The 23,620-nt window shown below is 38.9% G+C and overlaps 1 protein-coding gene and 1 long non-coding RNA gene across 4 annotated transcripts; one reads left to right on the top strand and one right to left on the bottom strand.

Annotated features, from left to right (window-relative positions):
- Positions 1–2,983: 2,983 nt before the first annotated feature.
- Positions 2,984–13,672, bottom strand: LOC103105808 (zinc finger protein 436-like). 3 transcript variants are annotated; one of them, XM_007488853.2, is made up of 5 exons: positions 13,584–13,672; positions 11,611–11,770; positions 9,438–9,551; positions 6,555–6,681; positions 2,984–3,422 (listed from the first exon to the last, which is right to left on the bottom strand). In XM_007488853.2, the coding sequence occupies exons 2-5, from the start codon at positions 11,623–11,625 to the stop codon at positions 3,262–3,264; spliced, it is 417 nt and encodes a 138-aa protein (XP_007488915.2). In that variant the 5' UTR covers positions 11,626–11,770; positions 13,584–13,672; the 3' UTR covers positions 2,984–3,261. The 3 variants fall into 3 exon arrangements, with proteins under 3 accessions (XP_007488915.2, XP_007488910.2, XP_007488914.2); XM_007488848.2 differs by having other exon boundaries at positions 13,351–13,627; XM_007488852.2 differs by having other exon boundaries at positions 13,485–13,626.
- On the top strand, positions 13,635–22,793 carry LOC103092606 (uncharacterized). The gene is made up of 2 exons (XR_465669.2): positions 13,635–13,998; positions 14,161–22,793. It is a non-coding gene; the product is annotated as an uncharacterized LOC103092606 (long non-coding RNA).
- Positions 22,794–23,620: the final 827 nt, after the last annotated feature.

Genomic DNA, 23,620 nt, shown 5'->3' with positions numbered 1-23,620 from the left:
CCACCAGTTTATCATTTTCCTTTTTTGTCATCTTTATTTTAATTTGCATTATTCTAATTAGTAATGATTTGAAGTTTTCTTCTATATGGCTATAAGTAACCTGCATTTCTTCCCTTGAAAATTTTTCTTTTGAATTTGAATCTGTTCATATATACCTTTGAAAATTTTGTCAGAAACTTATTGCTAAGATCCCCCCCATTGCTTCCCTTTTTATCTTAGTTTTATTAGAATTGTTTGTGAAAATCTTTGTAATTTTATGTAATCAAAATTATCCATTTTAGCTTCTATGACCCTCTCTATTACTTATTTGGTCCTGAACTTTTCTCCTATCTGTATATTTGATAGACAATTTTTGTAATGGCAAAAAACAAACAAACAAACAAACAAAAATCTGGAAGCTAAGAGGATGTCCAACAATTGAGGAATGGTTGATTTATTTTGGTTTATGAATGTGATGGGCTACTAGTGTGCTATAAGAAATGAGGAAATGGATGGTTTTAAGAAGACATGCTTTATAAATTGATGCAGAACGAAGTGAAAAGAAACAGGAACAATTTATATTGTAGCATCAACGTTATAAAAAATGAAGAATTTTGCTGGCTTTTAGAAACCAATAGAGAAATGAGCTGTATCAGAACAATTACTTTTCAACAAAACTATAAAACAAAGAATTATGATCAACACAATGACTATTCACAATTCCAGAGGAACAATATAAAAATATCCTATCCATTAGAGAGGTAATGGATTTAGAGTACAAAATGAGACATATTTTGATGTATAGCCACTGGGGAATTATTTTATTAGATTATGCATATTTGTGGTAAGAAATGTAATTTTTTCCCCTTTTCTTATTTTTTCAATGTGGTTAAGGGTAGGAGAGAGGGGGAAAAAGATTTCTGTTCATTTATTTTTTATAAAGAAGTAGTAGTGTTACAGATGTGAAATGTTCCATGAATTTTCAGTTGAGGTCACTATCATTAATTTTACTTAACTCTTTTACTTTTGTTATAAGAAACTTCTTACAAAATGTGCATAATCTATAAGTATATATAGTGGAAAAACAACACAAATCAACAAAATTTATTATCTGCCAAAAATTTCACAATTATTGTCTAATAAGGTTGGAGCCAATTGAAGGGTTTTCCATACTTAAAACAATCAATTAAAATTAATTGTCATTATTGTGTGCATGATATTATTGTATCCTGTACCTCTTAGAACTGAGAGATACAAGTTCCCTGACATTATGGAATTTATAATGCAGTAAGCTTCTCTGCAGTATGAATTTTCTGATGACGGAGGAGCCTAGAGCTCAAACTGAAGGCTTTCCCACACTCATTACATTCATATGGTTTCTCTCTAGTGTGAATTCTCTGGTGTTGGCTAAGGGTAGATCTCTGAGAGAAGGTTTTTTCACATTCACTACATTTATATGCTTTTCTCCAGTATGGACTCTCTTATGTACATTAAGGACTGAACGTCTATTGAAAGCTTTTCCACATTCATTACATTTAAATGGTTTCTCTCCAGTATGAGTTCTCTGGTGTCAAATAAGGACTGAATGTCGAGTGAAAGATTTTTTACATTCCTTACATTCATAGGGTTTCTCACCAGTATGATTTCTTTGATAATTAATAAAACCTATTAACTGAGTGAAGGCTTTCCTACATTCATCACATTTAATAGGTTTTTTACCAGTATGAATTCTGCAGTGTTGAATAAGGCTTAGCCTACTGCTTAAGGTTCTCCCACATTCATTACACTGAAAAGGTTTCTCACTAGTATGAATTCTAAAATGCTGATTGAGGCTTAACTTGCTCCTTAAGCCTTTCCCACATACATTACATTGAAAAGGTCTCTCACCAGTATGAATTCTGCTGTGCTCAAGAAGACGTAGTTTACTGCTTAAGACTCTTCCACACTCCTTGCACTTATAGGTACCATTTCCAGAATGAATTTTTTGATGCCTACTAAAACCTGGTAACTGTGTGAAAGTTTTCCCACTGTCCTTACATTCATAAGGTTTCTCTCCAGTATGAACCCTTTCATGTCAAATAAGTTTTGAGTTTAGACCAAAGGCTTTCCCACACTTGTTACATTTATAGGGTTTCTCCCCTGTATGAATCTTCTGATGTTCAGTAAGATGTGAGCTAAGACCAAAGCATTTTCTGCATTCATTACATTCAAAAAGTTTCTCTCCAGTGTGAATTCTCTGGTGTTGGCTAAGGGTAGATCTCTGAGAGAAGGTTTTTCCACATTCACTACATTCATATGGCTTTTCTCCAGTATGGACTCTCTTATGTACATTAAGGACTGAACGTCTATTGAAAGCTTTTCCACATTCGTTACATTTAAATGGCTTCTCTCCAGTATGAGCTTTCTGGTGCCGAATAAGAACTGAATGTCAAATGAAAGCTTTTCTACATTCCTTACATTCATAAGGCTTAGCCTACACTTCAAGGTTCTCCCACATTCATTACACTGAAAAGGTTTTTCACCAATATGAATTCTAAAATGCTGAATAAGGCTTAACCTGCTCTTTAGACCTTTCCCATATACATTACAATGAAAAGGTTTCTCATCAGTGTGAATTCTGCTATGTTCAGTAAGACGTAGCTTACTGCTTAAGATTCTTCCACACTCATTGTACTTATAGATACTATCTCCAGTATAAATTTTTTGATGCTTAATAAAACCTGGTAACTGTGTGGAAGTTTTCCCAAAATCATGACATTCGTAAAGTTTCTCTCCAGCCAGAAAAAGCTTTAAGTGCAGACCAAAGGCTTTCCAACATTTATTACATGTATAAGATTTCTCCTCTATATGAATGCTCTGAAGTTCAGTAAGATGTGAGCTACGACTAAGGAGTTTTCCACAATCATTACATTCAAAAGGTCTCTCTCCAGTATGGATTCCTTGATGCCTTACAAATTCTGACTTCTTACTGAAGATATTGCCACAATATTGACTTTGATAATAGTTTTCTTCACAATGATTTTGCTGATACTCAATAAGAACAGAAAGCTGAGGAAAATGGCTACATATAATATATTCATAGTCTCTTTCTTTTGCGGAAACTCTCTGAAATGAAATCAACTTTGAGCTCCAATCAAACGTTTTACCAAATTCATTATATTCTTGATGTCTCTCTTCTTTGGTGGTTGTTTTTTGTGTGTGTGTGTGGAAAACTTCCATTGGCTCAGAACTTCTTTGCTATGAAATGTATTCAAGTTGACTCTCCCCTTTAGAGTATCTCATCTATCTAGCTAAATTGCTTTTTTGTTCAAAGGTTGCATCAAATTCTGATACATGGAATGCATCTTGTTGAGGTTTTTCTGCTGTGTTTTCATATAATTTCACCTTCTTCAGGATTTTTGGCCTTAGAGTCAAATTCTTGTTCTCAGATCTGAACTTACAACCTAACAATACAAGACAATACAATACTATGCCAGTTTTTCCACATTAAGAAAGTAAATTATAGAACAACTATTAAATTTAAATGAATTCAAAACAAAATATAAAATTTTAAAAGCCCCAGAAATGTATTAGAAAAAAAATTAGGGGACTAAGAGTAGATGAAAAGAACCTGCTAGAAATCTTACTGAGAAAAAGGCAAGGTTTCATCAAAGTCAATTGGGCAACTCCTCAAAGAGAATTCCTAGCCTGAGCAGAATAAGTGAAGCAGAGAAGAAATCAGTCAATCACCTATTTACGCCAGGCCTTGTGTTAAACATTAGAGTTATAAAGACAAAAGTGAGATAGTCCCTCTTTTCAAGAAAATTATGCTCTAATGGAGAAGATAATGTGTATATACATACACTAGATATATATACAAGGTAGTTTCCAGAGGGAGGAAGAAGAGAATGAAAAGTCAAAATGAGGGCTATAAAACTTTTTTGACCCAGAAATACCACTACTATACCCCCAAAGAAAAGGCAAAAGGACCTATTAGTACAAAAATATTTGTGGTAGCAAAAAATTGGGTATCAAGGGGATACCCATCTATTATTGGGGAATGGCTGAACAAGTTGGGGTATATGATGATGATGGAATATTATTGTGCCATAATGATGAGGAGCATGATTTCAGAAAAAACCTAGGAAGAGTCATATGAACTCATGTGAGGTGAAATGAACAGAATGAGGGGAACACTATACATAGTAACAGCAATATTGGTTTCTTGGGAGGTAGGTTTGTGATCCATTATTTTGCACACACAAGAAATATTATGAAGGCAAAATCAATATGCCTTGGTAAGAGATTGGATATTGTAAAGGATAATTTTAGTGTTTTGACTTAAAATCTGAATTAATTGGTCACCAGGGAAAATCCCAAATAATAAAATACCCAAGTCAGCTGGAAATTATGGTGATTTTAATTAATATAGAGAGAATAAATTAAGGAGAAGAGAGAGGGAGAAGAAAGAGTTAATTTAAACTGCTCCAGCTCAGGCTGAGCCAGGCAGGAGTTAAAGGCCTTGGCCAAAGGCCTCCCTTGAGAGTCAAAGGAAAGGGAAGTCAGTCTTATCACTCACCATGGTGACAGGCTAAAAGAAGTCTGGGTGTCTGTCTTCCAGTTGCTCCTCCAAGTCAGTGCCCAAATATCTGAATGCCCATCTGTCCGAATCCCCCTTATGGCCTTTACATCCTCTTTTTAAAGATCTTTTGTCTTGTGTCACCTCCCCTAAATTTTCACATCTACCAATCACAGTAGACACTTTTCTCCAGGACTGCCCATTCTTTAGTTCTCACCTTCTTTGGTTAGATTTTCTCCAGGACTGTCCACTCTTTAATTCTCACCTTCTCTGGTTAGATTATATCTTTTGAGCTACTTCACACTTCTTTGTTAAGTTCACCTTTTGTTAGTTACTTGACCTTTTTTGTGATTAATTTAACCTTTATAGTTACTTAACACCTTTTTGACTTAAGACCTAAAAATAGACTTAGCTTAAAGTTCTAGCTTCTCTGTAAGGTGAGAACTAAGTATCTTCATTGTTCAATCAGGAGATTACAACTTTATCTTCCCCTAAAGTATGTCTAAGTAGGGTGGAGTAATTTCCAAGTTCACAATATGGAGAGTGAGAAATCAAGGTTTCAAGCATAAAGGACTGGGAAGATAATGATAACTTCAATAGTAATAAGGATTAGGAAGAAAGGTGGGTTTGGGTGCAAAGATAATGATTTAAGTTTTAGAAATGTTGAGTTTAAGATGTCTATGTGGCATCTAGTTCAAGATGTCTAACAGGCAACTGGAATGTGAGACTGGAGGCCAGAAGAGAAGTTAGGATTAGACTAGAGATTCGTCAGGGTAAAGGTGATAATTGAATCCATGAGAGCTAATGAATTTGAGTAAAAAAAATACAGAGGAAGAAAAGAGGTTCTAAGATAAAAAAAAAAGAAAAGAGGTTCTAGAACAGAACCCTGTGGGATGGCCATGGTGAGTGGGCATGACCTAGATGAGAATAAGGGGGAATGATCACATGGGTAGGAGAAATTAGAAGAGCAATGACACCAAAAAAATAAGAGTAGACTATCAAAGAGAAGTTTCAACAGTACCAAATGCTACAAAGGTCAATAAGAATGAAGACTGAAGATGAAGAAGGATGATATTAGAAAATAAGTATGGTTAAACTTAGAGGAATTTAAGAAAGTGAGTTTACTATAAGAAAAGGGACTCATAAGGTATAAGAACAAAATCTAGAAGAAATACTGGAAGGATTTACTGCTGAGAAAGCGGCATCCCTCTTAAAGATATACTGAAGGAAAATATTATAGATAGAGACAGGGACCCCCTTTTCCCACTTTCCTTTTCCCATTCTTACCTGCCCATTATTTCCTTTTGTATTACCTGATTGAGTTGACATTAAAAGTTATCTGTTCCCCAAGCTGAGTGTGAGTGAACAGATCAAGAGAGACCCTTTGGTCTCGAGTAGTGGAGGGGGGACAAGAGGGACAAGAGTGAATCTGGAGCACAGCTTTAGCTAAGGAGGGAAGGCAGAAAGGGGGAAAATCTTCAAATCCTCTCCTCTCTCTGAGTCAACTCGTTACATCTGCTGTCTCCCCTGAACCCCGCTTTGTGGAAGAGGGGTCTCCTCTCCCTCTCTCCATACCAAAAGTACAAACTTCCCTTGGGGTACAAACTTCCCTCTTTTGTCTTTTTTTAATACAACACTTAGTGTCACTTAATAAATGACTAATAAATTCTTGACTGATTCAGACTTTCTATTTTCCTTTTTAATTCCTTATTTTTTATGTGTTATTGCTGGTTGAAGTCCACAGTAAGTCCTTATACTGCCCTGTGGGCAAGATGCAATAGAAAGTGACAAATAATCTCAGAAAATAATTCATGGGGAAATAGCCTGAAAAGTAGCATAGATAAAAGTGAAAGACTTGTAGGAAAGATAAAGTAACAATCTCAAAATTATTAAATTTACAAAAAATATTAATGAAAATGCAATGATCTAAATCAAAAATGAAAATGAGAGAACATAACAACAGAGAATATGTATATATAATAGTTTATGAAGGATTGCAAGAAAAATGACTTTTTACCAAGGTAAACAAGGATCCAATAATTCTCCAGCATCACATCCCTGTAGAGTTGTCTCTGTGCAGGGTCTAGAAGTCCCCATTCCTCCCAGGTGAGATACACGGCCACATCCTCAAAGGACACCAATTCCTGAAACAATACAATGAATTTCTGCTACCAGCACCACCATATACATATGTATATGTAATTTTGGGACTTGTAGGAATTTTTAGATATGGCTCATAACCAAAGGAATGAGGACACTGCTTGATCTCCTAGAACAAGTGGTGACATAAAATACATTCAATGGCTTGATAAGGAATCTGAAGTTCATGTTTTACCATCATCTAAACCAGAGTTTAGACCCTCATCACCATTCACCTCAACTAGTCATAGCCTACTAACTAGCCTCCAGTGTTTCCTCCTCCATTATGTCCTTCACATTGCTGCCAAAATTATCTTCCCAATGCTAAGGTCTAGGTTACTATGTTTTGATCTTCACCCAATTCACTGCAAGCAGAGATAGTTTGTAAACTAGAAGCAGCAAGGTGACAATGGAAAGTGATGGTGCCTGGTGTCAGGAAGATCTAAGACCAAATCTGTCCTCATATGTGTGACCCTGGATAAGTCACTTTAACTCCAATATGCATCAGTTTCCTCCTCTATATAATGGGGATTGGAGAAGACACCAGAGATCAACTAAACACCTCACTTTATAGGCAAGGAAATTAAAGCCCAGAGAAGTTAAACTTTTGATCCAAGGTCAAAGCTATTAAGCAGACTCACAGAAGTCAAATTCATATGGCCTATTCCCAAGTCAGTCCCTCCTCTCTAATATGCTGTTTGGCCTCATGCTCCCTACAGGCTCAATCATACTTATCAATCTAGTATCCTGGAACAAAGACAGCAAGATAACTGACAAGGATGGGTGGAATTTGACCAAGAAGAGCAGGTTGTACATACATGGACAGAAAACTATCCATGTGCTGCCATTCTGCTTTCAAAAAAAATATACCAAAGTGCTATGAATAAATTTAACTGTGCCATTTCCTCAGTGATAAGTAGTTATTCCCATCTTTTTTTTAACACCAACATTATTGAAGAAATGGCCCATGACTGAATAACAGAGACCCAATGGGTAACAAACAAAAGGGAATTGAATTGCAAATGGTATTGTAGGATTCTGATCAGTGTGAAAAAAAAAGGGGAGCTGCCTCTATAATGAGAGCAGGACAGTCCAGGAGCTGTGCTGATATCCACAAAATGTTAGAGGGCCTAGAGGAAGGCCTCAAGTGGACTGAATGAACTTTCTATGGTGGATTTATAGGAAGCAGGACAAGAATTCATGGAATGGTACAGTGTGGATGGGCTCTCAGATGCACCACTGGTGAGAGGACACATAGATGTGATCATTGATCCATTTAAGGCAAGTACCATGTACTTATTACACCATGTTAACTTGCCCAAATTTAATTGCATCTTTTTCAACTGTACACTTCCAGATTCTCCATCTAGATTATAAACTTCTAAAGAACAGTGGGAAGATGTGGCAAAGGGCAGGAATTATCAAAGTAACATATTGATTTTAAATTTTTATTTGTAAAGAGGATTAAATGACCCGTATAAGATTTACTGCAGAAAAGGGGGTGAATTGAACATCCTGCTTAAGAATGATAGAAAATGAATATGAATAATGGATTACATTTATATACAATCTTATCCTAGTCTCACAATAGTCTTGATAGGCGACATTAAGGTAAGGAGTAAAGAAACATGAAGTCAAGCTAAGTTCTAACTGAACTTTATCACTTCAAAGATGTGGGTGTGACACTTTCCCAGTGTCACATCTAACTTCTCTGAGCCTCAGTTTCCTTATCTGTAAAATGGTCATAATAACACCAGCACTAACTTTATCTCACCAAATTTCAGTGAGGAAAGCACTCAGTAAAGTGTCACACTTTCCATTCATATAAACTACTGGCTTGCTTTGGAAAGTGAAAGAGCTGGGTTCAAAGGAAACACAAAGCATGTTCCTTCCATATTGCTGCCTCTGTAGTATAGCCAATTAACTAGGCACCTAAACTGCAAAGGAAGATAGGAAAGAGACAAGCCTAGGATTATGTTTATGATCTTTTATCGCCTTCAAGGCCAAACACAAATTTTGTACACTCTTGATAAATCTTTACTGAATTGGCAAATTCTGCACTGACGATACTGCAGGACAAGGACTACCCATTTCCCTTTATCTTACTCTATTGACATCTGCCTCAGCTGGAGGTTTCCTTCATTCTAGTATCTAACACAGTCTGGCTAGTTTGTGATACTCCTGCCTCATTCTACTTTATTCCCCAGGCCAGTCTAGGAGACTCCACACCCAAATCTGCTTGACTGTTAAGGGGAAGGTGTTTTCTACTCAAGACTCACATATACCTTAGTTTCCCAATACCATTTGCAATTCCACTAACAAATCTAATTAAGCACTAGAAGCTGGGCAAAGCAACTTATCCAAAGACATCACAAGAAGTCAATGGTAGAATTTCCCTCAGAATCTTTGCTCCCACTTTTGAGTTAATACCTGTTTGGGGCTTATCCATCTTTGGTGACCTGAAAGGCAGAAGCATATCCTGTCTGTCTGTTGTTTAGTCATTTTTCAGTCATGTTCAACTCTTTGTGACCCTATCTGGGGTTCCATGGTTTGCCATTTCCTTCTCCAGCAACTTTTACACATGAGGAAACTGAGGCAAACAGGGTTAAATGATTTGTCCAGGGTCACACAGCTAGTAAGTGTCTGAGACCAGATTTGAACTCAGTCTTCTTGATTCCAGACCTAGCACTTTGTCCCCTGGCTGCCCTTCTGTCTGTACTACACAGAAAGTTTCTCACATCACTTTATTCATATTACTTACTTTCCAGTTTGGAAGGATACTAGATAGAACAGAATCCTCTAAATAGGTTGTTTTAGAATCCATAAAAAGAATGCACTGAGCAGGTACGAATAGAGAATGTATTTGTGGGTGGACCTGTATTGACAAGAGCAAAATATTAACTTTACATTCATTAAAGTCAACTTTCAGACAGAGAAAAGAAAAATGCTAGATGGCCTGCTTGCAATGAGTCCAAATAAAATCAAAGGGCAAAGACTTTAAGATATCTCTACTTGCATAGGACAATTGTATTTCTGGAAAATGCAAGAGACTAGCCAAAAAACTTATGAAAATGAGTTCAACAAGGAATAAGATATAAAATAATTAATAAAAATTATTCACAATGGGGCATCTAGGTAGCACAGTTGATAGAGTGCCAGGCCTGGAGATGGGAGGTCCTGGGTTCAAATCTGGACTCAAACACTTCCTAGCTTTGTGACCCTGGGCAAATCACTTACCCCCAGTTTCCTAGCCCTTACCTTTCTTTTGCCTTAGAATTAATACTTAGTAACAATCAAAGTAATACAGAAGGTAAGAATTTTTTTTAATGATTTACATTCTTATATACTACCAAGAAAGATCAAGAACTAAAAAGAATAGTTCACATTTACATAGTGCTTTGAGACATTTATACGGCAATTTCCTCATAGCCCTGTAAAGGAGGCAATTACAGTATTATCTCCCTTCTACAGATGAGGAAACAGAGGCTCAGAGAAGTGAAGTGAATATTCCAAGGACACCCAGCTAGTGAGAAGCAAAGCCAGGATTTGAATTTCAGATTTCCTGACTCTTAAGTCAGGCATTTCTCTTCCTCTTCTACATAGCCTCTTTTAGAAAAAAGACTTACAGATAATACATGTATAACCCAGTGGAATTGCTTATCAGCTCTGAGAGAGAGAAAACACAAATCATGTAACCATGGAAAAATATTTTTAAAATAAAATCTAGCCTGAAAAAGAAGAAATAGGACTTACAATTAAATACAATTTTAGATTCCATAAAATGTATGACAGGGGGAAAGATCAGTTGCAGCTGTCAGACTTCTATTCTCTGACAAAATGAAAGATTATTGCTTCTACTCCTTTCTAATTACTCAAGCTTTCATCCAGGATTTTGTTTAAGAGGATAAAGGGTCACTGAATTATCACAGTAGAAGCAATGTTAGTAATTTGGAAGACACGGGAAATAGGAATTGTGTCAGGAAATTGGAAACAAGAAAATGTATTTGAGTTATCAATAAAGAGATTGTTTGTAAACACAGGGAACCCATGCTGGCTACTAGTGCTAAGAGCTAGTCCTGCTATACATCCTAAACTCATTTCAATTTTGATATTTACATGGTTGGCAGGGCAGGAGACTCTCTTAATTTCAATGGAATGGCTAATGAATTCTCCCATGATCTTCTATGGACAAGATGTAGCAATACATTGTGGAAAATATGCCCAAATAGGTTTCTGGTTTATAAACCAAAAAGATAGGATTTTCTGAATACAGTATTTTTCAACCTTCTAAATAACGATCAATGACAAAAAAAGGATCCATTATTCTAATAAAGGGCTTCCTAACAAAGTTGAATAAAAGGATTGCAAATATTTGGGCTTTTATATGTTATATATTTATATTAAGCTATTTAATATGGAACTACATGGCTAAATCATATTCATAATATGATCAGCTCTGACTCATCCTTTTTCTGTAATACTATGCTCAGTAGTCCCATTTTGCCCTTATAATGTAGATATTTAGATGCCTAACCATATCACCTTATGAGCTTACCTACTAAATATCATTTTGGTTTTATAACTGGCTATAGTTCAGTCATTTAGGAAAAATGGCCAGAGGCAAAAAACTTCAACAATGAAAGACAGAAGACCTGGGTTAAAGTGATAAATAGTTGGCTATCACTTAGAACAATGTTATCATGGCAAATCACCTAACCCTTGTGACCCTCAGTTTCTCCATCAACAAAATGGGAATAATATTTGTGAAATCTATTACATTAGGGCTATTATTTTTTAAAGTATTTTGTAAGTATATACAATTTGTAAGTATATACAAATATGTCATTATGTTATGGTGGGCTCCTAGCAATAAGATAATAAATCAGCTAAGGAATTTGGCAAGTGAAACGAGCTTAGCTTCAGGAGATGAGTACCATGTTGAAGATCATGGAACTGGAGCAGAACCTTCTGATGCTGCCCAAGGGGTATTCCAGATGAAGAGAAGGGAATGGCCTATGAAACAGGTGGTGACTCCTGAGCTACTTCGTAGGTCCCTGTCATCCTGAGGCTTCCTGTTTCCAGGCAGAGATGGTCCTAGGGATGATTAAATGTAAAGGAAGTTGAGACTAGGGTTATACAACAAAATAAACAAGAAAAATGCATTCAGCTCAAACCACACAGCATCAATTTATTCCCAGGAATAAAAACTCTCTGGGCTTCAGTTCCCTCATCTACAAAATAAGGTCTAAATGATCTCAAAAGTTTCTCTCAGCTCTAAAGCTACAATCCTATGAACTCATCTCAGACTGACTACCCTAATTCAGGCCCCCACTATCTCTCACCTGGACTCTCACAATAGTCTCCACAGGAATTCCCCTGCTTCTATGTTTACCATCTCTGTTCCATCCTCTACATAGCTTTCAAGTTAAGAATCTAAGATGGATGTATGAAAATATCATAGTCCAGATCAAAAATCTTCAATGACTCTCCCTATTGCTCCAGCCAGGCACTTAATGCTCTCTATAGCCAGGGAGACACTTTTGTAGACCCATTTGATATTCAAATCTTCTGATATCCCGAATTTCAACCAAACTGGGTATCACTGGTCCAAATGCCTACTCCTTTGCATAGACTGTTTGTCTTCTATGTTTAGAAAGCATTTACCCACCTCCTCCATTTCTCTGACTCCCTTGCTCAGCTCTGAAGGTCCAAAGCCCAATTCTGAAACCATTTCTTTCTGAAGCCTCCTTTCTGATCCCTATAGCTGTTAGGTAAGGAGCAGTGGATTGGAGTTAGGAAGATCTGAGTTTAGATTGGGCCTCAGACCAGCTGTGTGACCATACCCAAGTCACTTCACATGTCAGCCTCAATTTTCTCATCTGTAAAATGGTGATCATAACAACCCCTACCTCCCAGGGTTGTTGTGAGGATCAAATTTTCTAATAATTGTAGTTCCTGGTATATAATAAGCACTATATAAATGTTAGCTATTAGTAGTAGGGGTAGTACCCACTGCCTCAAGGAATTATATTTTTATTTATTTAAACATTATATTTTATGTGATTTTATTATGTATCACATAATAAATGTATTTAGGGAATTTATATTAGATTATATTAAATATATTATTTTTACATTTACTTATCCTTACTAAAGAACATTCCCTACTCCGACCTCTCAACTTCCAGAAGTAATGAAAACACCTTGAGAGGGGGGAAAGGACTGCTTTTCACATACTGCTATATTTTCAGGACTTAAAGCAGTAAATAGACATTTAATAGTTATGTTTACTGAGAAATGGGCTGAAGCAGATTTAGTCAATGCCTGAGGGCATTAGGGAACAGCTCAGGACAGTGAGTAAGAATTTGTTCCCTGTCTCAGATATAGCCTCTAGAAGGGTAAATTATATTCTAGAGAATTCAACAAGTTTTCCTTTTGTAGCAACAGCTCCGAAGTATTGGCTAGTGAGTCTCCTAATTTACAGAAGGCAGACCTGTAATCCCATTGTCTCTACGCTTGGCGGTTTCACACACCTAAGTACCTTGGGTCTCAGATGACAGAATGGGCTGAAGGACCGGTCGCACCCCTTAGTGCCACACGAACTAAAAGCCCTCTCCGGGGCACTTTTCTGCTTGAACCCCTCCAGAAGCTTCCCAGCTACTGAAGCACATTACCAAGTCTCCTGCTACGGGCAAGAACCTCAAGCCCATCTCCGACCGACCCCTGTCAGGTCCCAATCCTGGATGCCGCCACCTCCTCCGGAAAGCCTTTGGAGACTCCTCATCGCCTCACTCACATGTACCCTCACCTTCTACGAAGCCCTACTCGGGGTCTCCGACAAAAACCCCAAGCCCACTCCCGCCGTCTCTCTCGCCCAGACGCCTAGGTGCGCGGAGGAGGACTGTACCTCTTCCCTCTCCCCATCGCCTCCTCCTTTCGCCTCCTCAACTCCGGGTACCTCGCGGGCTGCAAAACCCGACCCCGCCTCCTCACCTGTCAGACAGCAAGAGTTGGCAACGGACCGGAAGTGTCCCCGCCCCTGGACCAAGTCCATCCCCCTACCAACTTCCGTGACGCTCTAGGAAGTCTGGGGGTACTGGGGACCTTTGTAGCCCGTCAGCTGGAACTGATCCCGAAGGACAGCTCCTGCCACCTTCCCTTCACGCCCCGCCCCCACAATCCCTCCCCAAATCCCCAGAAGTAGAAGGCGGGGAGTTCATTCCACTTAAGTCTCCACCATTGTCTCTGGTATTTGCTAGGTCTTTCTTTTGACTTGATCCAGGTTTTCTTTCCACCCACTCCAGTCCTGATAGCCTGTTTAGGTAAGGAGAGCTGGGACCGGGTGAAAGGATTGGAGGTGGGGGAATGGAGAGTAGAGGGGACGGGGTGAGGCGGCGGGGTGACGGAGGAGTGCAATTCCGCACCCTCTTTTCAGTTAATGTAAGAAGTGTATGAGTATGATTTTTATGGTTTTAAATTTACAGACAAAATTGTCTATGCTCAGTGAACCTCTTGGATTCAGAGAATATTGGGATAGCTGATTTGGCTGAGGCAATAAGCAGGAGGAAAATGGGCAGAAGGCAGCTGAATAGTGGGCCAGTCCAGAGATGGAGAGCTCCAGAGTTAAGACCTTTGCCCATGAGGATAGTAGGAGACTGGGCAGAGCCCTGAGAAGTGTCAAATTTCCCTACTCGACGACTGAATCAGAAGGAAACATCCCACCAGAAAAGAGAAACACAGAGGATGAAGGCACAAAAAGATATAGAGACAGCCAGCTGGCGTGGGAAACAGCTTCAAGAGGTACAATTCCTTGAACTGGATTGCTGGTAAGGGACTCAGGAAAAGGCTTACAGTTTAGCAGGGGCTGGACAATAGGGGACCCAGCCCTCAGATGTGTTGAGTCTGCACCCACATGGGTGCTGAGGCATCCTGCTTCCTAAAAAGCAGAATAAAGGACTTCAGAATATACAAGCTATCCTGTATTTCCTGTTGGCTCACTATATATAAAGAGAGGCTTTTAAATGGATGCCCAACAGAACTCCATGTGTTAAAAGGCACCAATAAGCTTAATATAGTTTTCCTCATTTCTGTTCACAGATGTATGGATGACTTTTGAGTTCTAGAGGGCTAGTGAGGGAACTGTGATTCTCCTCAACGCTCAACGGACTGACTTGTGAGCTCATAGTCTCCTAGTGTAAGGGGTAAAAATTATGGTTGGACTGAATATTTGAGGGTTGGTTGCCAGGGATTTAATTACTAAATCCCAATTAATTACTCAAGTCAGAATGGTTTTTTTTTTTTGGTAGTTTATTTACAAATAGAAGAAATTAAGGAAATGAGAGAAAGAGAGAGGGAGAGAGATAGATGCTCTGACCTGTTCTGAACCAGGCAGGAATTCAGAGGCCCCAACAAGGGGGGGTGGGGGAGGTGGCAGAGGATAAAATTTAACTTGGCTTCCAGTCACGAGGCCTCCTCCAAGATGAGGGGCCTTTTCAGAGGCTAGTGCCTCCAGAAAAGCCAAGGAAAGGGAGTCAGCCTTTCACTCACCATGTGACAGTCTAAAAGGAAGCAGTCTGAGATATCCAGCCTGAGTTCCTTCACAGTCAAGTTCCAAGGTGAAGACGCCTCACAGGAAGTGACCACAGAATTTAAAGGCAGCTTTTGTGTCACTTCCTGTGCCTTACATGTACCAATGATGGCTTAAACTTGGCTTTGGCCTGCCCAGGGGGCAGTCAGTTGTTTCTGATTTGTCACTTGCTAGCACACATGGGTCATAGACCTTCCTCCCCCACACTAAATCCTTAAGTGAGGGTGTATATATTCCTGGTGGCTAAAATTCTAAAGAATAAGTAGAGTGGAGTTAATCTCAATTTCACACTAGACAAACCTTTATCAATGACAGGGACAACAAACTTCTATTTATATCTTCTCTCTATTGGTACATGGCCTTTAATGAGAAGTTATGGGATATTCTGTGTCACATGTGAGAGCCGACTTTGCCATGGACTTTTAGATACTTGTGAGAGTCTGCCTGTTAGAATTAAAATTAATCTTGGAGACATAGTAATTTATAATTATTAGTAAAAGAGAAAGAGAGAAAGAAAAATATCATCAAGTCACCCTTAACTACCTTAGTCTACTGGCTGCACTGTGAAGTTTCAGTGGTAAGAGGGCCCAACCAGATGGTCAGCCCAGATAAGAGCCAAGAAAAAGGACCTGCTATTGCTTGGCCCCATCTTTTATATGGCCAGTGATGTTACTCCTACTGGGTTCTCTAATAGGACAGTCTGGGTCATGAGTTTTGACCTCACCCTCCAAGCAAGGGCTACTGCCAGCTGGTTCAGGAAGTCAGGGCTTCAGTTTGCCATTCTGTCTCCCTCCTCACATGACTTGGCATTCTTTCTTAATGCTCATATGCCAGGTAAGGGACTATATTATTATGTTTCATACATGCCCCAGACTTTTGTGGGAAGAAATGGTTTCTACCAATTGTTTTTTATTATACCACCTTGGTAAATACCTTTTGCTAAAAACCTAATTCCTGTCTATTGACTGATTAAATTGGAACATATACCAGTGGAATGATATTAGAAACTCTAGCAACTTTCAGTTACTAGCATACATGCACACATACATGTTAGATATAAACATATAAACATACATACTGTGTGTGTAATATATGTGACTTCTAGGTCATGTGACCAAAAAGATGAAGACATATATATCTAGGGTAGAGGCCTGGACTGGTAGAATGCCCAGCATGGTAGGAGCAAAATGCTCTGAGATCAAGCTCTCAGGGAAATCACCACTAGAGGGAAGAGTGAGAAAGTGGGGAATAGGGAAAATTGAAGGGAGGAGTGCTAAAATTACCAAAGATCTTAGGAAGAAGAAAACTGAGACCTTTGTAAAGATTAAAATTTGGGGAAGCTGAGGCAGGTAGAAATTAGTTTCTCTGCCAGGAGTATAGTTTTTTTAGAGGTTTATTAAAGGTTAAGGATTAAAGAAAATACAGAATAAGAAAGCACGTGTCTAGGCCCAGAGAGGCCTAGACAACCTCACCTACATTATGAAAAAGACACGTCTGCTTGTTAGTGGCAACAGGAAAGCCCAGAGACCCCGCCGAAGGCAGAGACCCTTTAAATAATAATTTGCTCTTGGCCCAGTTGAGAATTCAGTGAGATTACAAAGCATTCTGGGGAAGTGGAGCAAGGACTTCTGGGGATTGAAGTCCTGGATTCAAGTCTCCATTTTTAAACCTTGGACATAAGCAGATGTTAATAGAAAGAAAGCATTAATCGCAGAAACAAATATGGAAAACAGATCTAGTAAACAAATTCAGGGACCAATGAAGAAATACTAAAAAACAAGAAAAGGGAAAATGATCTACATTTTATGAAACAGATGTGAATCTTGAAATTTCTCAGACTTGTGAATGTTAAAAAAATTCCCCATTGGGGAATCTTTCATTGGGACAATTCCCTATTAGGGACCATTCCCCATCTAAAATGTGAAAACTCTACTTGGATCAGAAATGGGAGGACCTCTACTCCACCCATACTTAGGACTGCTTTAGGGGAGAAAACTCCTTGCTGAACAATGAGAAATGCTTACACCCATACTTAAGTCATGCCTATTTTTAGAATTAATACAATGGGGTGCTAAGTACCTATTAAAGGTCAGGCAACTTGTAAACTTGCCAGGACAAAAAGGTGAGAAACTTACTCAGATATTCTAATCTACTCAGCTATGAATTCAGAATGGGCTGTCCTTTGAAAAACATCTACTGTGGTTGGTAGATGTAAGAATTTAGGGGAGGTGACAAAGGAAAAAATTCCCTATATAAGGAAAAGAAAAAGTCTCTTGAGGACAGTCAGAAGAATCCCTCTCTGGAGAAGGATGGCTGGCTGAACTGGTGTCTATATTCTTGCTTGGACAGATCCTGTGGTGAGTGATAAAAGACTGACTGATCTCTTTCTCAGACTCAGGTCTAGGCCATGTTGGCTTAAGGCCCTTCATACTTATCCCTTTTTTACTCTTTCTCTCTTTCTTTAATTCCTCATTTTATTATAAATTAAATTCTCTATAAAACCCAGTTGACTTGGGTAGATTCATAATTGGGAATATTTCCTTGGCAACCACCTTATATTTGATTTAAAACAAGACACTGTGGTGAAAACATATTTCCTGCGGTCACAATTTACTCACCCACTATTATATCTACTACAATTTATAACCTCAACCATTTTAACTCTTACAGGTTAAGGCATCCACTCTTTTAATTATCACACAGAGAACTCCTTAGAATTTGAGATGATTGAATCACAACAAAATTTCTAGAAAAGAAAAACAAGAATTATTTGAGCAGAATTTATGACTTCTACACCAAATAACTGGCAGAATAGAAAATCATGAAGCTTTCTCATCAAAGAAACAGAGAGAACAATGGATTGGGAATATAAGTACAGAAGTGAGCTAAGATGGTGGTATGAGATGAGCATTTTTTCTGAGCTCTCTCAACACATCTCTCTAAAGTACTATAAAAAGCATGTCAAAGCAAATGTGAGGGAAGTAACGAACAAAAGTCGCAGAATTCTTTTTTCAGTTCAAGGCAGCTTAGGAAGATAAAGAGGTCTACAGACAATGGAGTAAGGGCTAGATAACATATTGTAGCAGCACTGGCTATAGGGACACTCGCAGGAGCAACCCAGCACAAAAGGACAGTAAAGATACTGTAAACCTGGTCAGAAAGAGTGAGGAGGTGGGCACCTGGGTGACTTAATGAATTGAGAGCCAGGCCTAGAGTCGGGAGGTCCTAGGTTCAAATTTGGCTTTGGACACTTTCTAGCTATGTAAATAAGAACAGTATAAGAAAAATTGGGAAAGGAAATGAGAGCAATACAAGAAAATTATGAAGAGAATTAATATCTTGGTAAAAGAGATACAAAAATGCTGAAGAAAGTAACTTCTAAAAAATTAGCACTGGTCAAACGATAGGAGGCAATTAAGTGAAAGATGAGGACTGTTGAAATAAAGGCCCAGTTAGATTGGATAACCTGAATTTGTGATCTTTATAAGTATGTGGTTTCCTTTAGCAATGTCAAGCAGTAACAAATTAGGAAAAAATTTTCATAATAAAAACTTCTGACAAAGGCCTCATTTCTCAAATTTATAAAGAACTAAGTCAATTACAAAAAATCTAGCCTTTCCCCAATTGACAAATGGTCAAGTGATATGAATAGGCAGTTTTCAGATCAAAACTCTCAGTAAGCACATGAAAGCATTCTAAATCTCTTATAATTAGAGAAATGCAAATCAAAACAACACTGAGATACCACCTCACACCTATCAGATTGGCCAAAACGACATTAAAGGAAAAGAACGTTGGAGGGGATGTGGCAAAATTGGGACACTGATGCATTGTTGGTGGAGTTATACATTAATCCAGTCATTCTGGAAGGTAATTTGGAACTATGCCCAAAGGGCTTTAAAAGAATGCCTGCCCTTTGATTCAGCAATACCACTTCTGGGTTTGTACCCCAAAGAGATAATAAGGATAAATACTTGTACAAAAATATTTATAGCCATGCATTGTGGCAAAAAAATGAAAAGTGAGGGGGTTATCCTTCGATCAGGGAATAACTGAACAAATTGTGGTATATGATGGTGATGGAATACTATTATGCTGTTAGGATTGATGATCTGGAGACTTTCCATATGAACTGGGAGAACCTCAATGAACTGATGCAAAGTGAAACAAGCAGAACCAGAAGAACAATGTACACAGAAAATAAAACATGGGAAAATCCAATGTAATAGACTTTGCTACTAGTAGCAATGCAACAAGCCAGGATACTCCTGAAGGACTTATGTAAAAGAATGCTCTCCACGTTGAAAGAACTATGGGAGTAGAAATGCAAAAGGAGAACATATGACATCACTTATCACAGGTATATACAAGTAAACCCATGAAATGGCCAAGATCTAAACGTAGAATCAAAACGTCTATCATGGATAACAACCGCATGAACACAACAATATGTCTACAGTTCTTTGCTGAAAAATGAGCTAAAACTATGAATTGACTCATTGAAAGGAGGGATTTATAGTGTTAATTCAGGATCAGGTCACCAGAAATTTTAAATAGATCATTATCCTCATGATGATCAGACTTAAGAGCAGAAAAAACTGTAGATTGAAAAAATCTTAGTACCTATTGAACACCTAATAAGACATGTCTTGGTAGCCAGACTTGTACACCAGAAGAACCAAAAGATAACAAAATCATCATGATACAAATACTGACTTTTAAATAGTTTTTGAGACTTAATAAAATAAGCTATTTCAGAACCTGAGCATTATTACAGACAAAATTCTTGTCCACAATCTCCTGGATATAATACTGAACCCTAAAATTTTAAGAATGTTTTTGATAAATATCATAATTAATATGTAAAATCTAAACATCATTGAATGAAAAGCTTTTAAAATGGAAAACCAAGTGGAAAAAATAAGAATCATGTGAGAACCAGATGTGGTATATCTCCATGATCCTATCTGCTATTGGAGTTTTGTCCTCAGGATGCTCTCAGTGTTCCTAAAGAAGATAAACATAATCTCACTACTTTTAATTATAAAAAGTAGTTATTTTATCTACCTATGAAAAGTTTTAGATATAAAAAATACAGGATAGGGGGCAGCTGGGTAGCTCAGTGGATTGAGAACCAGGCCTAGAGATGGGAGGTCCTAGGTTCAAATCTGGCCTCAGCCACTTCCTAGCTGTGTGACCCTGGGCAAGTCACTTGACCCCCATTGCCTAGCCCTTACCACTCTTCTGCCTTGGAGCCAATACACAGTATTGGCTCCAAGACAGAAGGTAAGGGTTTTAAAAAAAAATACAGGATAACAGTTTGTCCTAGAACTATTTATCAATCAGTCAACATTGAATGAATGCCTACTTTGTGACAAGAACTGTGCTTAGCACTAAGAATACAAAAAAGGGGGGGGGGGCAAAGATAGTCCTTCCCCCAAAGAGCTCATAATTTAATGGATTTCTATTTTTTTAAAAAAGATGAGAATGGATTAAATACTTGTAGATATTTATAAAGTGCTTTAAAGTCTGCAATGTGCTTTTTTAAATAGAGGGGACAAATAGGGAAGCTCCCAGCTGCAGGGCCCTGAGCCACTTCTGCTATGTCCTGAGTGCCAAAGGACTTGGTACTTTAGGCTGATGCAGCAAACCTTAGTTGGTCCTTCTGTGTCCCCCATAATGGCTCCATCTATGGGAGACTGTGTTTATTTAAACCCTTATGTTAAGATTAAAATTCTCTGGAAAGTGTATCCTAATTTTAATTAGCCACATGTGGCCAACTGTTCCCTTCAGAAGCCTCCTCTCCCAGTTGGCTGCACTACTTTTACAGGCAGACCTCAGGTATGAGGTGCTCTCAAGGCCAGCCTCCAATCTCTACAGTGTCATGCATGTGCTGGGGCTCCCCTAGCCAGAACTCACCGGTACTGGTGCGGGTGCTCTCCTAGCCACCCCAACTCCCACCCCAGCCAAGTATGTCAGCACTCTCCTGGCCACTTTTTGCTCAGCAGTCAGTCCCAAGATAAAAGAGAGCTACTTCCTTTCTTAAGTCCAATTTATGTTTCTCCTATCATCCCTTTTCTGAGCCTCTCTGATTTGGCAGACTCCGACTTCAGTCCAGATCAGAGGTGGTCTTCTAGATGCCAGGAGTCACCAAGTGGTCCCTAGAATAGTGCACAGCACAGGTACAGTGCCAACTAGCATTGGAGGGAAGACACTTCCCATCCCCTCAGAGATACAGTTCATAGGTTCAGAAGTAAGATCCTTTATTTAAAAATCCAAAGTCATCACACTTAACTTCTGTCTTAGAATGAATGGTATCAGCTCTAAGATAGAAGAAGGGTTGGGGCTAGACAACTGGGGTTGAGTGACTTGTCAAGGGTCACACAACTGGAAGCATCTGAGGGCACATTTGACCCCAGGACCTCCCAATACCAGGCCTGGATCTATCCACTGAGCAACCTAGCTGCCCTGGCATATCAGTTTAAAAAGAGAGTTTCCACTTTCTCTTCCATGTTAGTTTGGAAATCTCTATCCCTTGTACCTCTTGGAGTGGCTGTAAAGGGGCAATCTTCCTCCTCCTTGGCAAAAATTTCAACTGCTCACATGTGGAGCAGGTATTCATCCAGGCGATCCTGAGCTGGGGTTTCAATTGCTGCTGCCTCTTGTTTTTTTTCTTGAGCATATGCACACAATCAGCGATCCTGAGATAGAGGTTTCTACCCTTGAACGAAACCTTGTGAATTTGAGATGCCAGGAGCTCCTGGGTCTCTTTGCCAGTGCTGTCTGAACTAAAGGATGTGCCTTTTATAGCTACTACTTTTTCTTGGAGGAGGTGACCTCCCACAGGAGAATGAGCACAGTCACTGGTCTGATTTGCCCAATATAGACTTTGATGGAATTTTTTGGAAAGTACAGAACTGAGAGGTAAAGGTGAAATGTTTATTCAGCAGTCTCACTAAATACTTCATGTTTTAATACTTTAAATACCAACTTCTTGTGAGAGTAAAATAGCATTAATTCATTTAAAATTCTTACCTTCCATTTTAGAATCAATACTGTTCCAAGGCAGAAGAGTGGTAAGGGCTAAACAATGGGGGTTAAGTGACTTGCCCAGAATCACATAGCTAGGAAGCATCTCTGGCCACATTTGGACACGGGACCTCCCCTCTCTAGGCCTGGTTCTCAATCTACTGAGCCACCTAACTGCCCCCCTAAAACAGTATTTATAAGTGATTGTGTTTTATGTTTGTCTTTTTTTCATTTTTATTTTTTAAAAAAACCCTTATCTTCTGTCTTAGAATCAATACTGTGTATTGGTTCTAAGGCACAAGAGTGGTAAGGGCTAGGCAATGGGGATTAAATGACTTGCCCAGGGTCACACAGCTGGAAAGAGTCTGAGGCCGGATTTAAACCCAGGACCTCCCATCTCTAGGCCTGGTTCTCAATCCACTGTTTCTTTTTTCAATGCATGTTTATGAATCTTTTAAGAATTACTTTTGTGTAGGAAATAAACATCTGTCATGCTCAATCTACACTGTATATTAAGTGACATCTTTTACCTTCTTTGTAGGAGTTCTTTAAATATAAGTCACATCTAAGCTTTAAGTGATTTTCTCCAGAGCTCTGGGGTGGGAATATAAAGGACCAGAGTTTGAGACAAAGAGCCAGGCTCCCTCAAGATTGAACCCAATTTCTGTGCAAGGATCAGACCTTGGAGTCTGTTTAGGAAAGAGGAGCATTCTAGCCTTGCCAGCCCAGGAGTGATTCTGTATTGTTACACAGATATTGTCACTTAAACCTTTTAATAATCTTGTGAGGCAAATGGGCTAGGGCAGTGTTGGTGAAGCATTGACACAGGTACCCAACCAGCAAGGGAGGTGGCACTGCTCCATTCCCCCTCTTCCCAGTGCCTGAGGACATCTTTTTGCATGTCCCACCCCTCTGACCAGCAAGCACTTCCTCCCTCTGGGGTAATGGGGGGATGAGGGTGGGGGAGGGCTCACAGGCAGCCTGAAGTTGCAGTTTGGGCACACAAACGTGGCTAGGGATAAGAACCTAGGGATTTCATCACTTTGGAGCTCCAAGATTAGAAAATTCCCTCTACCTCTGCACACTGACATCTTCTCTACTTAAAATTTGAGAGAGCTGTCTAGAGTCCTGAGAAGTTAAATAACTTGTTCACTTAACATGAATGTGCCAGAGGTCTTCCTGGCTTCCCAGATGGCTCCTGATCTACTGTGCCACGCTGCCCGTCATGTAAGGTAGATCCTCCAATTAGTCTTATTCCTATTTTACAGGAAAATAAACAGTCTGAGATTAAGTGACTTGCCCATGATCAAACAGGTAGTAGATATCAA

The sequence above is a fragment of the Monodelphis domestica genome, chromosome 3 (assembly GCF_027887165.1).
Source record: "Monodelphis domestica isolate mMonDom1 chromosome 3, mMonDom1.pri, whole genome shotgun sequence".
Lineage (NCBI taxonomy): Eukaryota > Metazoa > Chordata > Mammalia > Didelphimorphia > Didelphidae > Monodelphis > Monodelphis domestica.
This window is presented reverse-complemented; position numbering and strand designations above follow the sequence as displayed.

What these genes read in the sequence shown, in the direction of transcription:
- LOC103105808 (XM_007488853.2), bottom strand. An exon ending in GTATCCTTCCAAACTGGAAA is followed by an intron (nt 6,682 to 9,437) that starts GTAAGTAATATG and finishes GTATTGTTTCAG; the next exon opens with GAATTGGTGTCCTTTGAGGA. An exon ending in TTGGATCCTTGTTTACCTTG is followed by an intron (nt 3,423 to 6,554) that starts GTAAAAAGTCAT and finishes TTGTATTGTTAG; the next exon opens with GTTGTAAGTTCAGATCTGAG.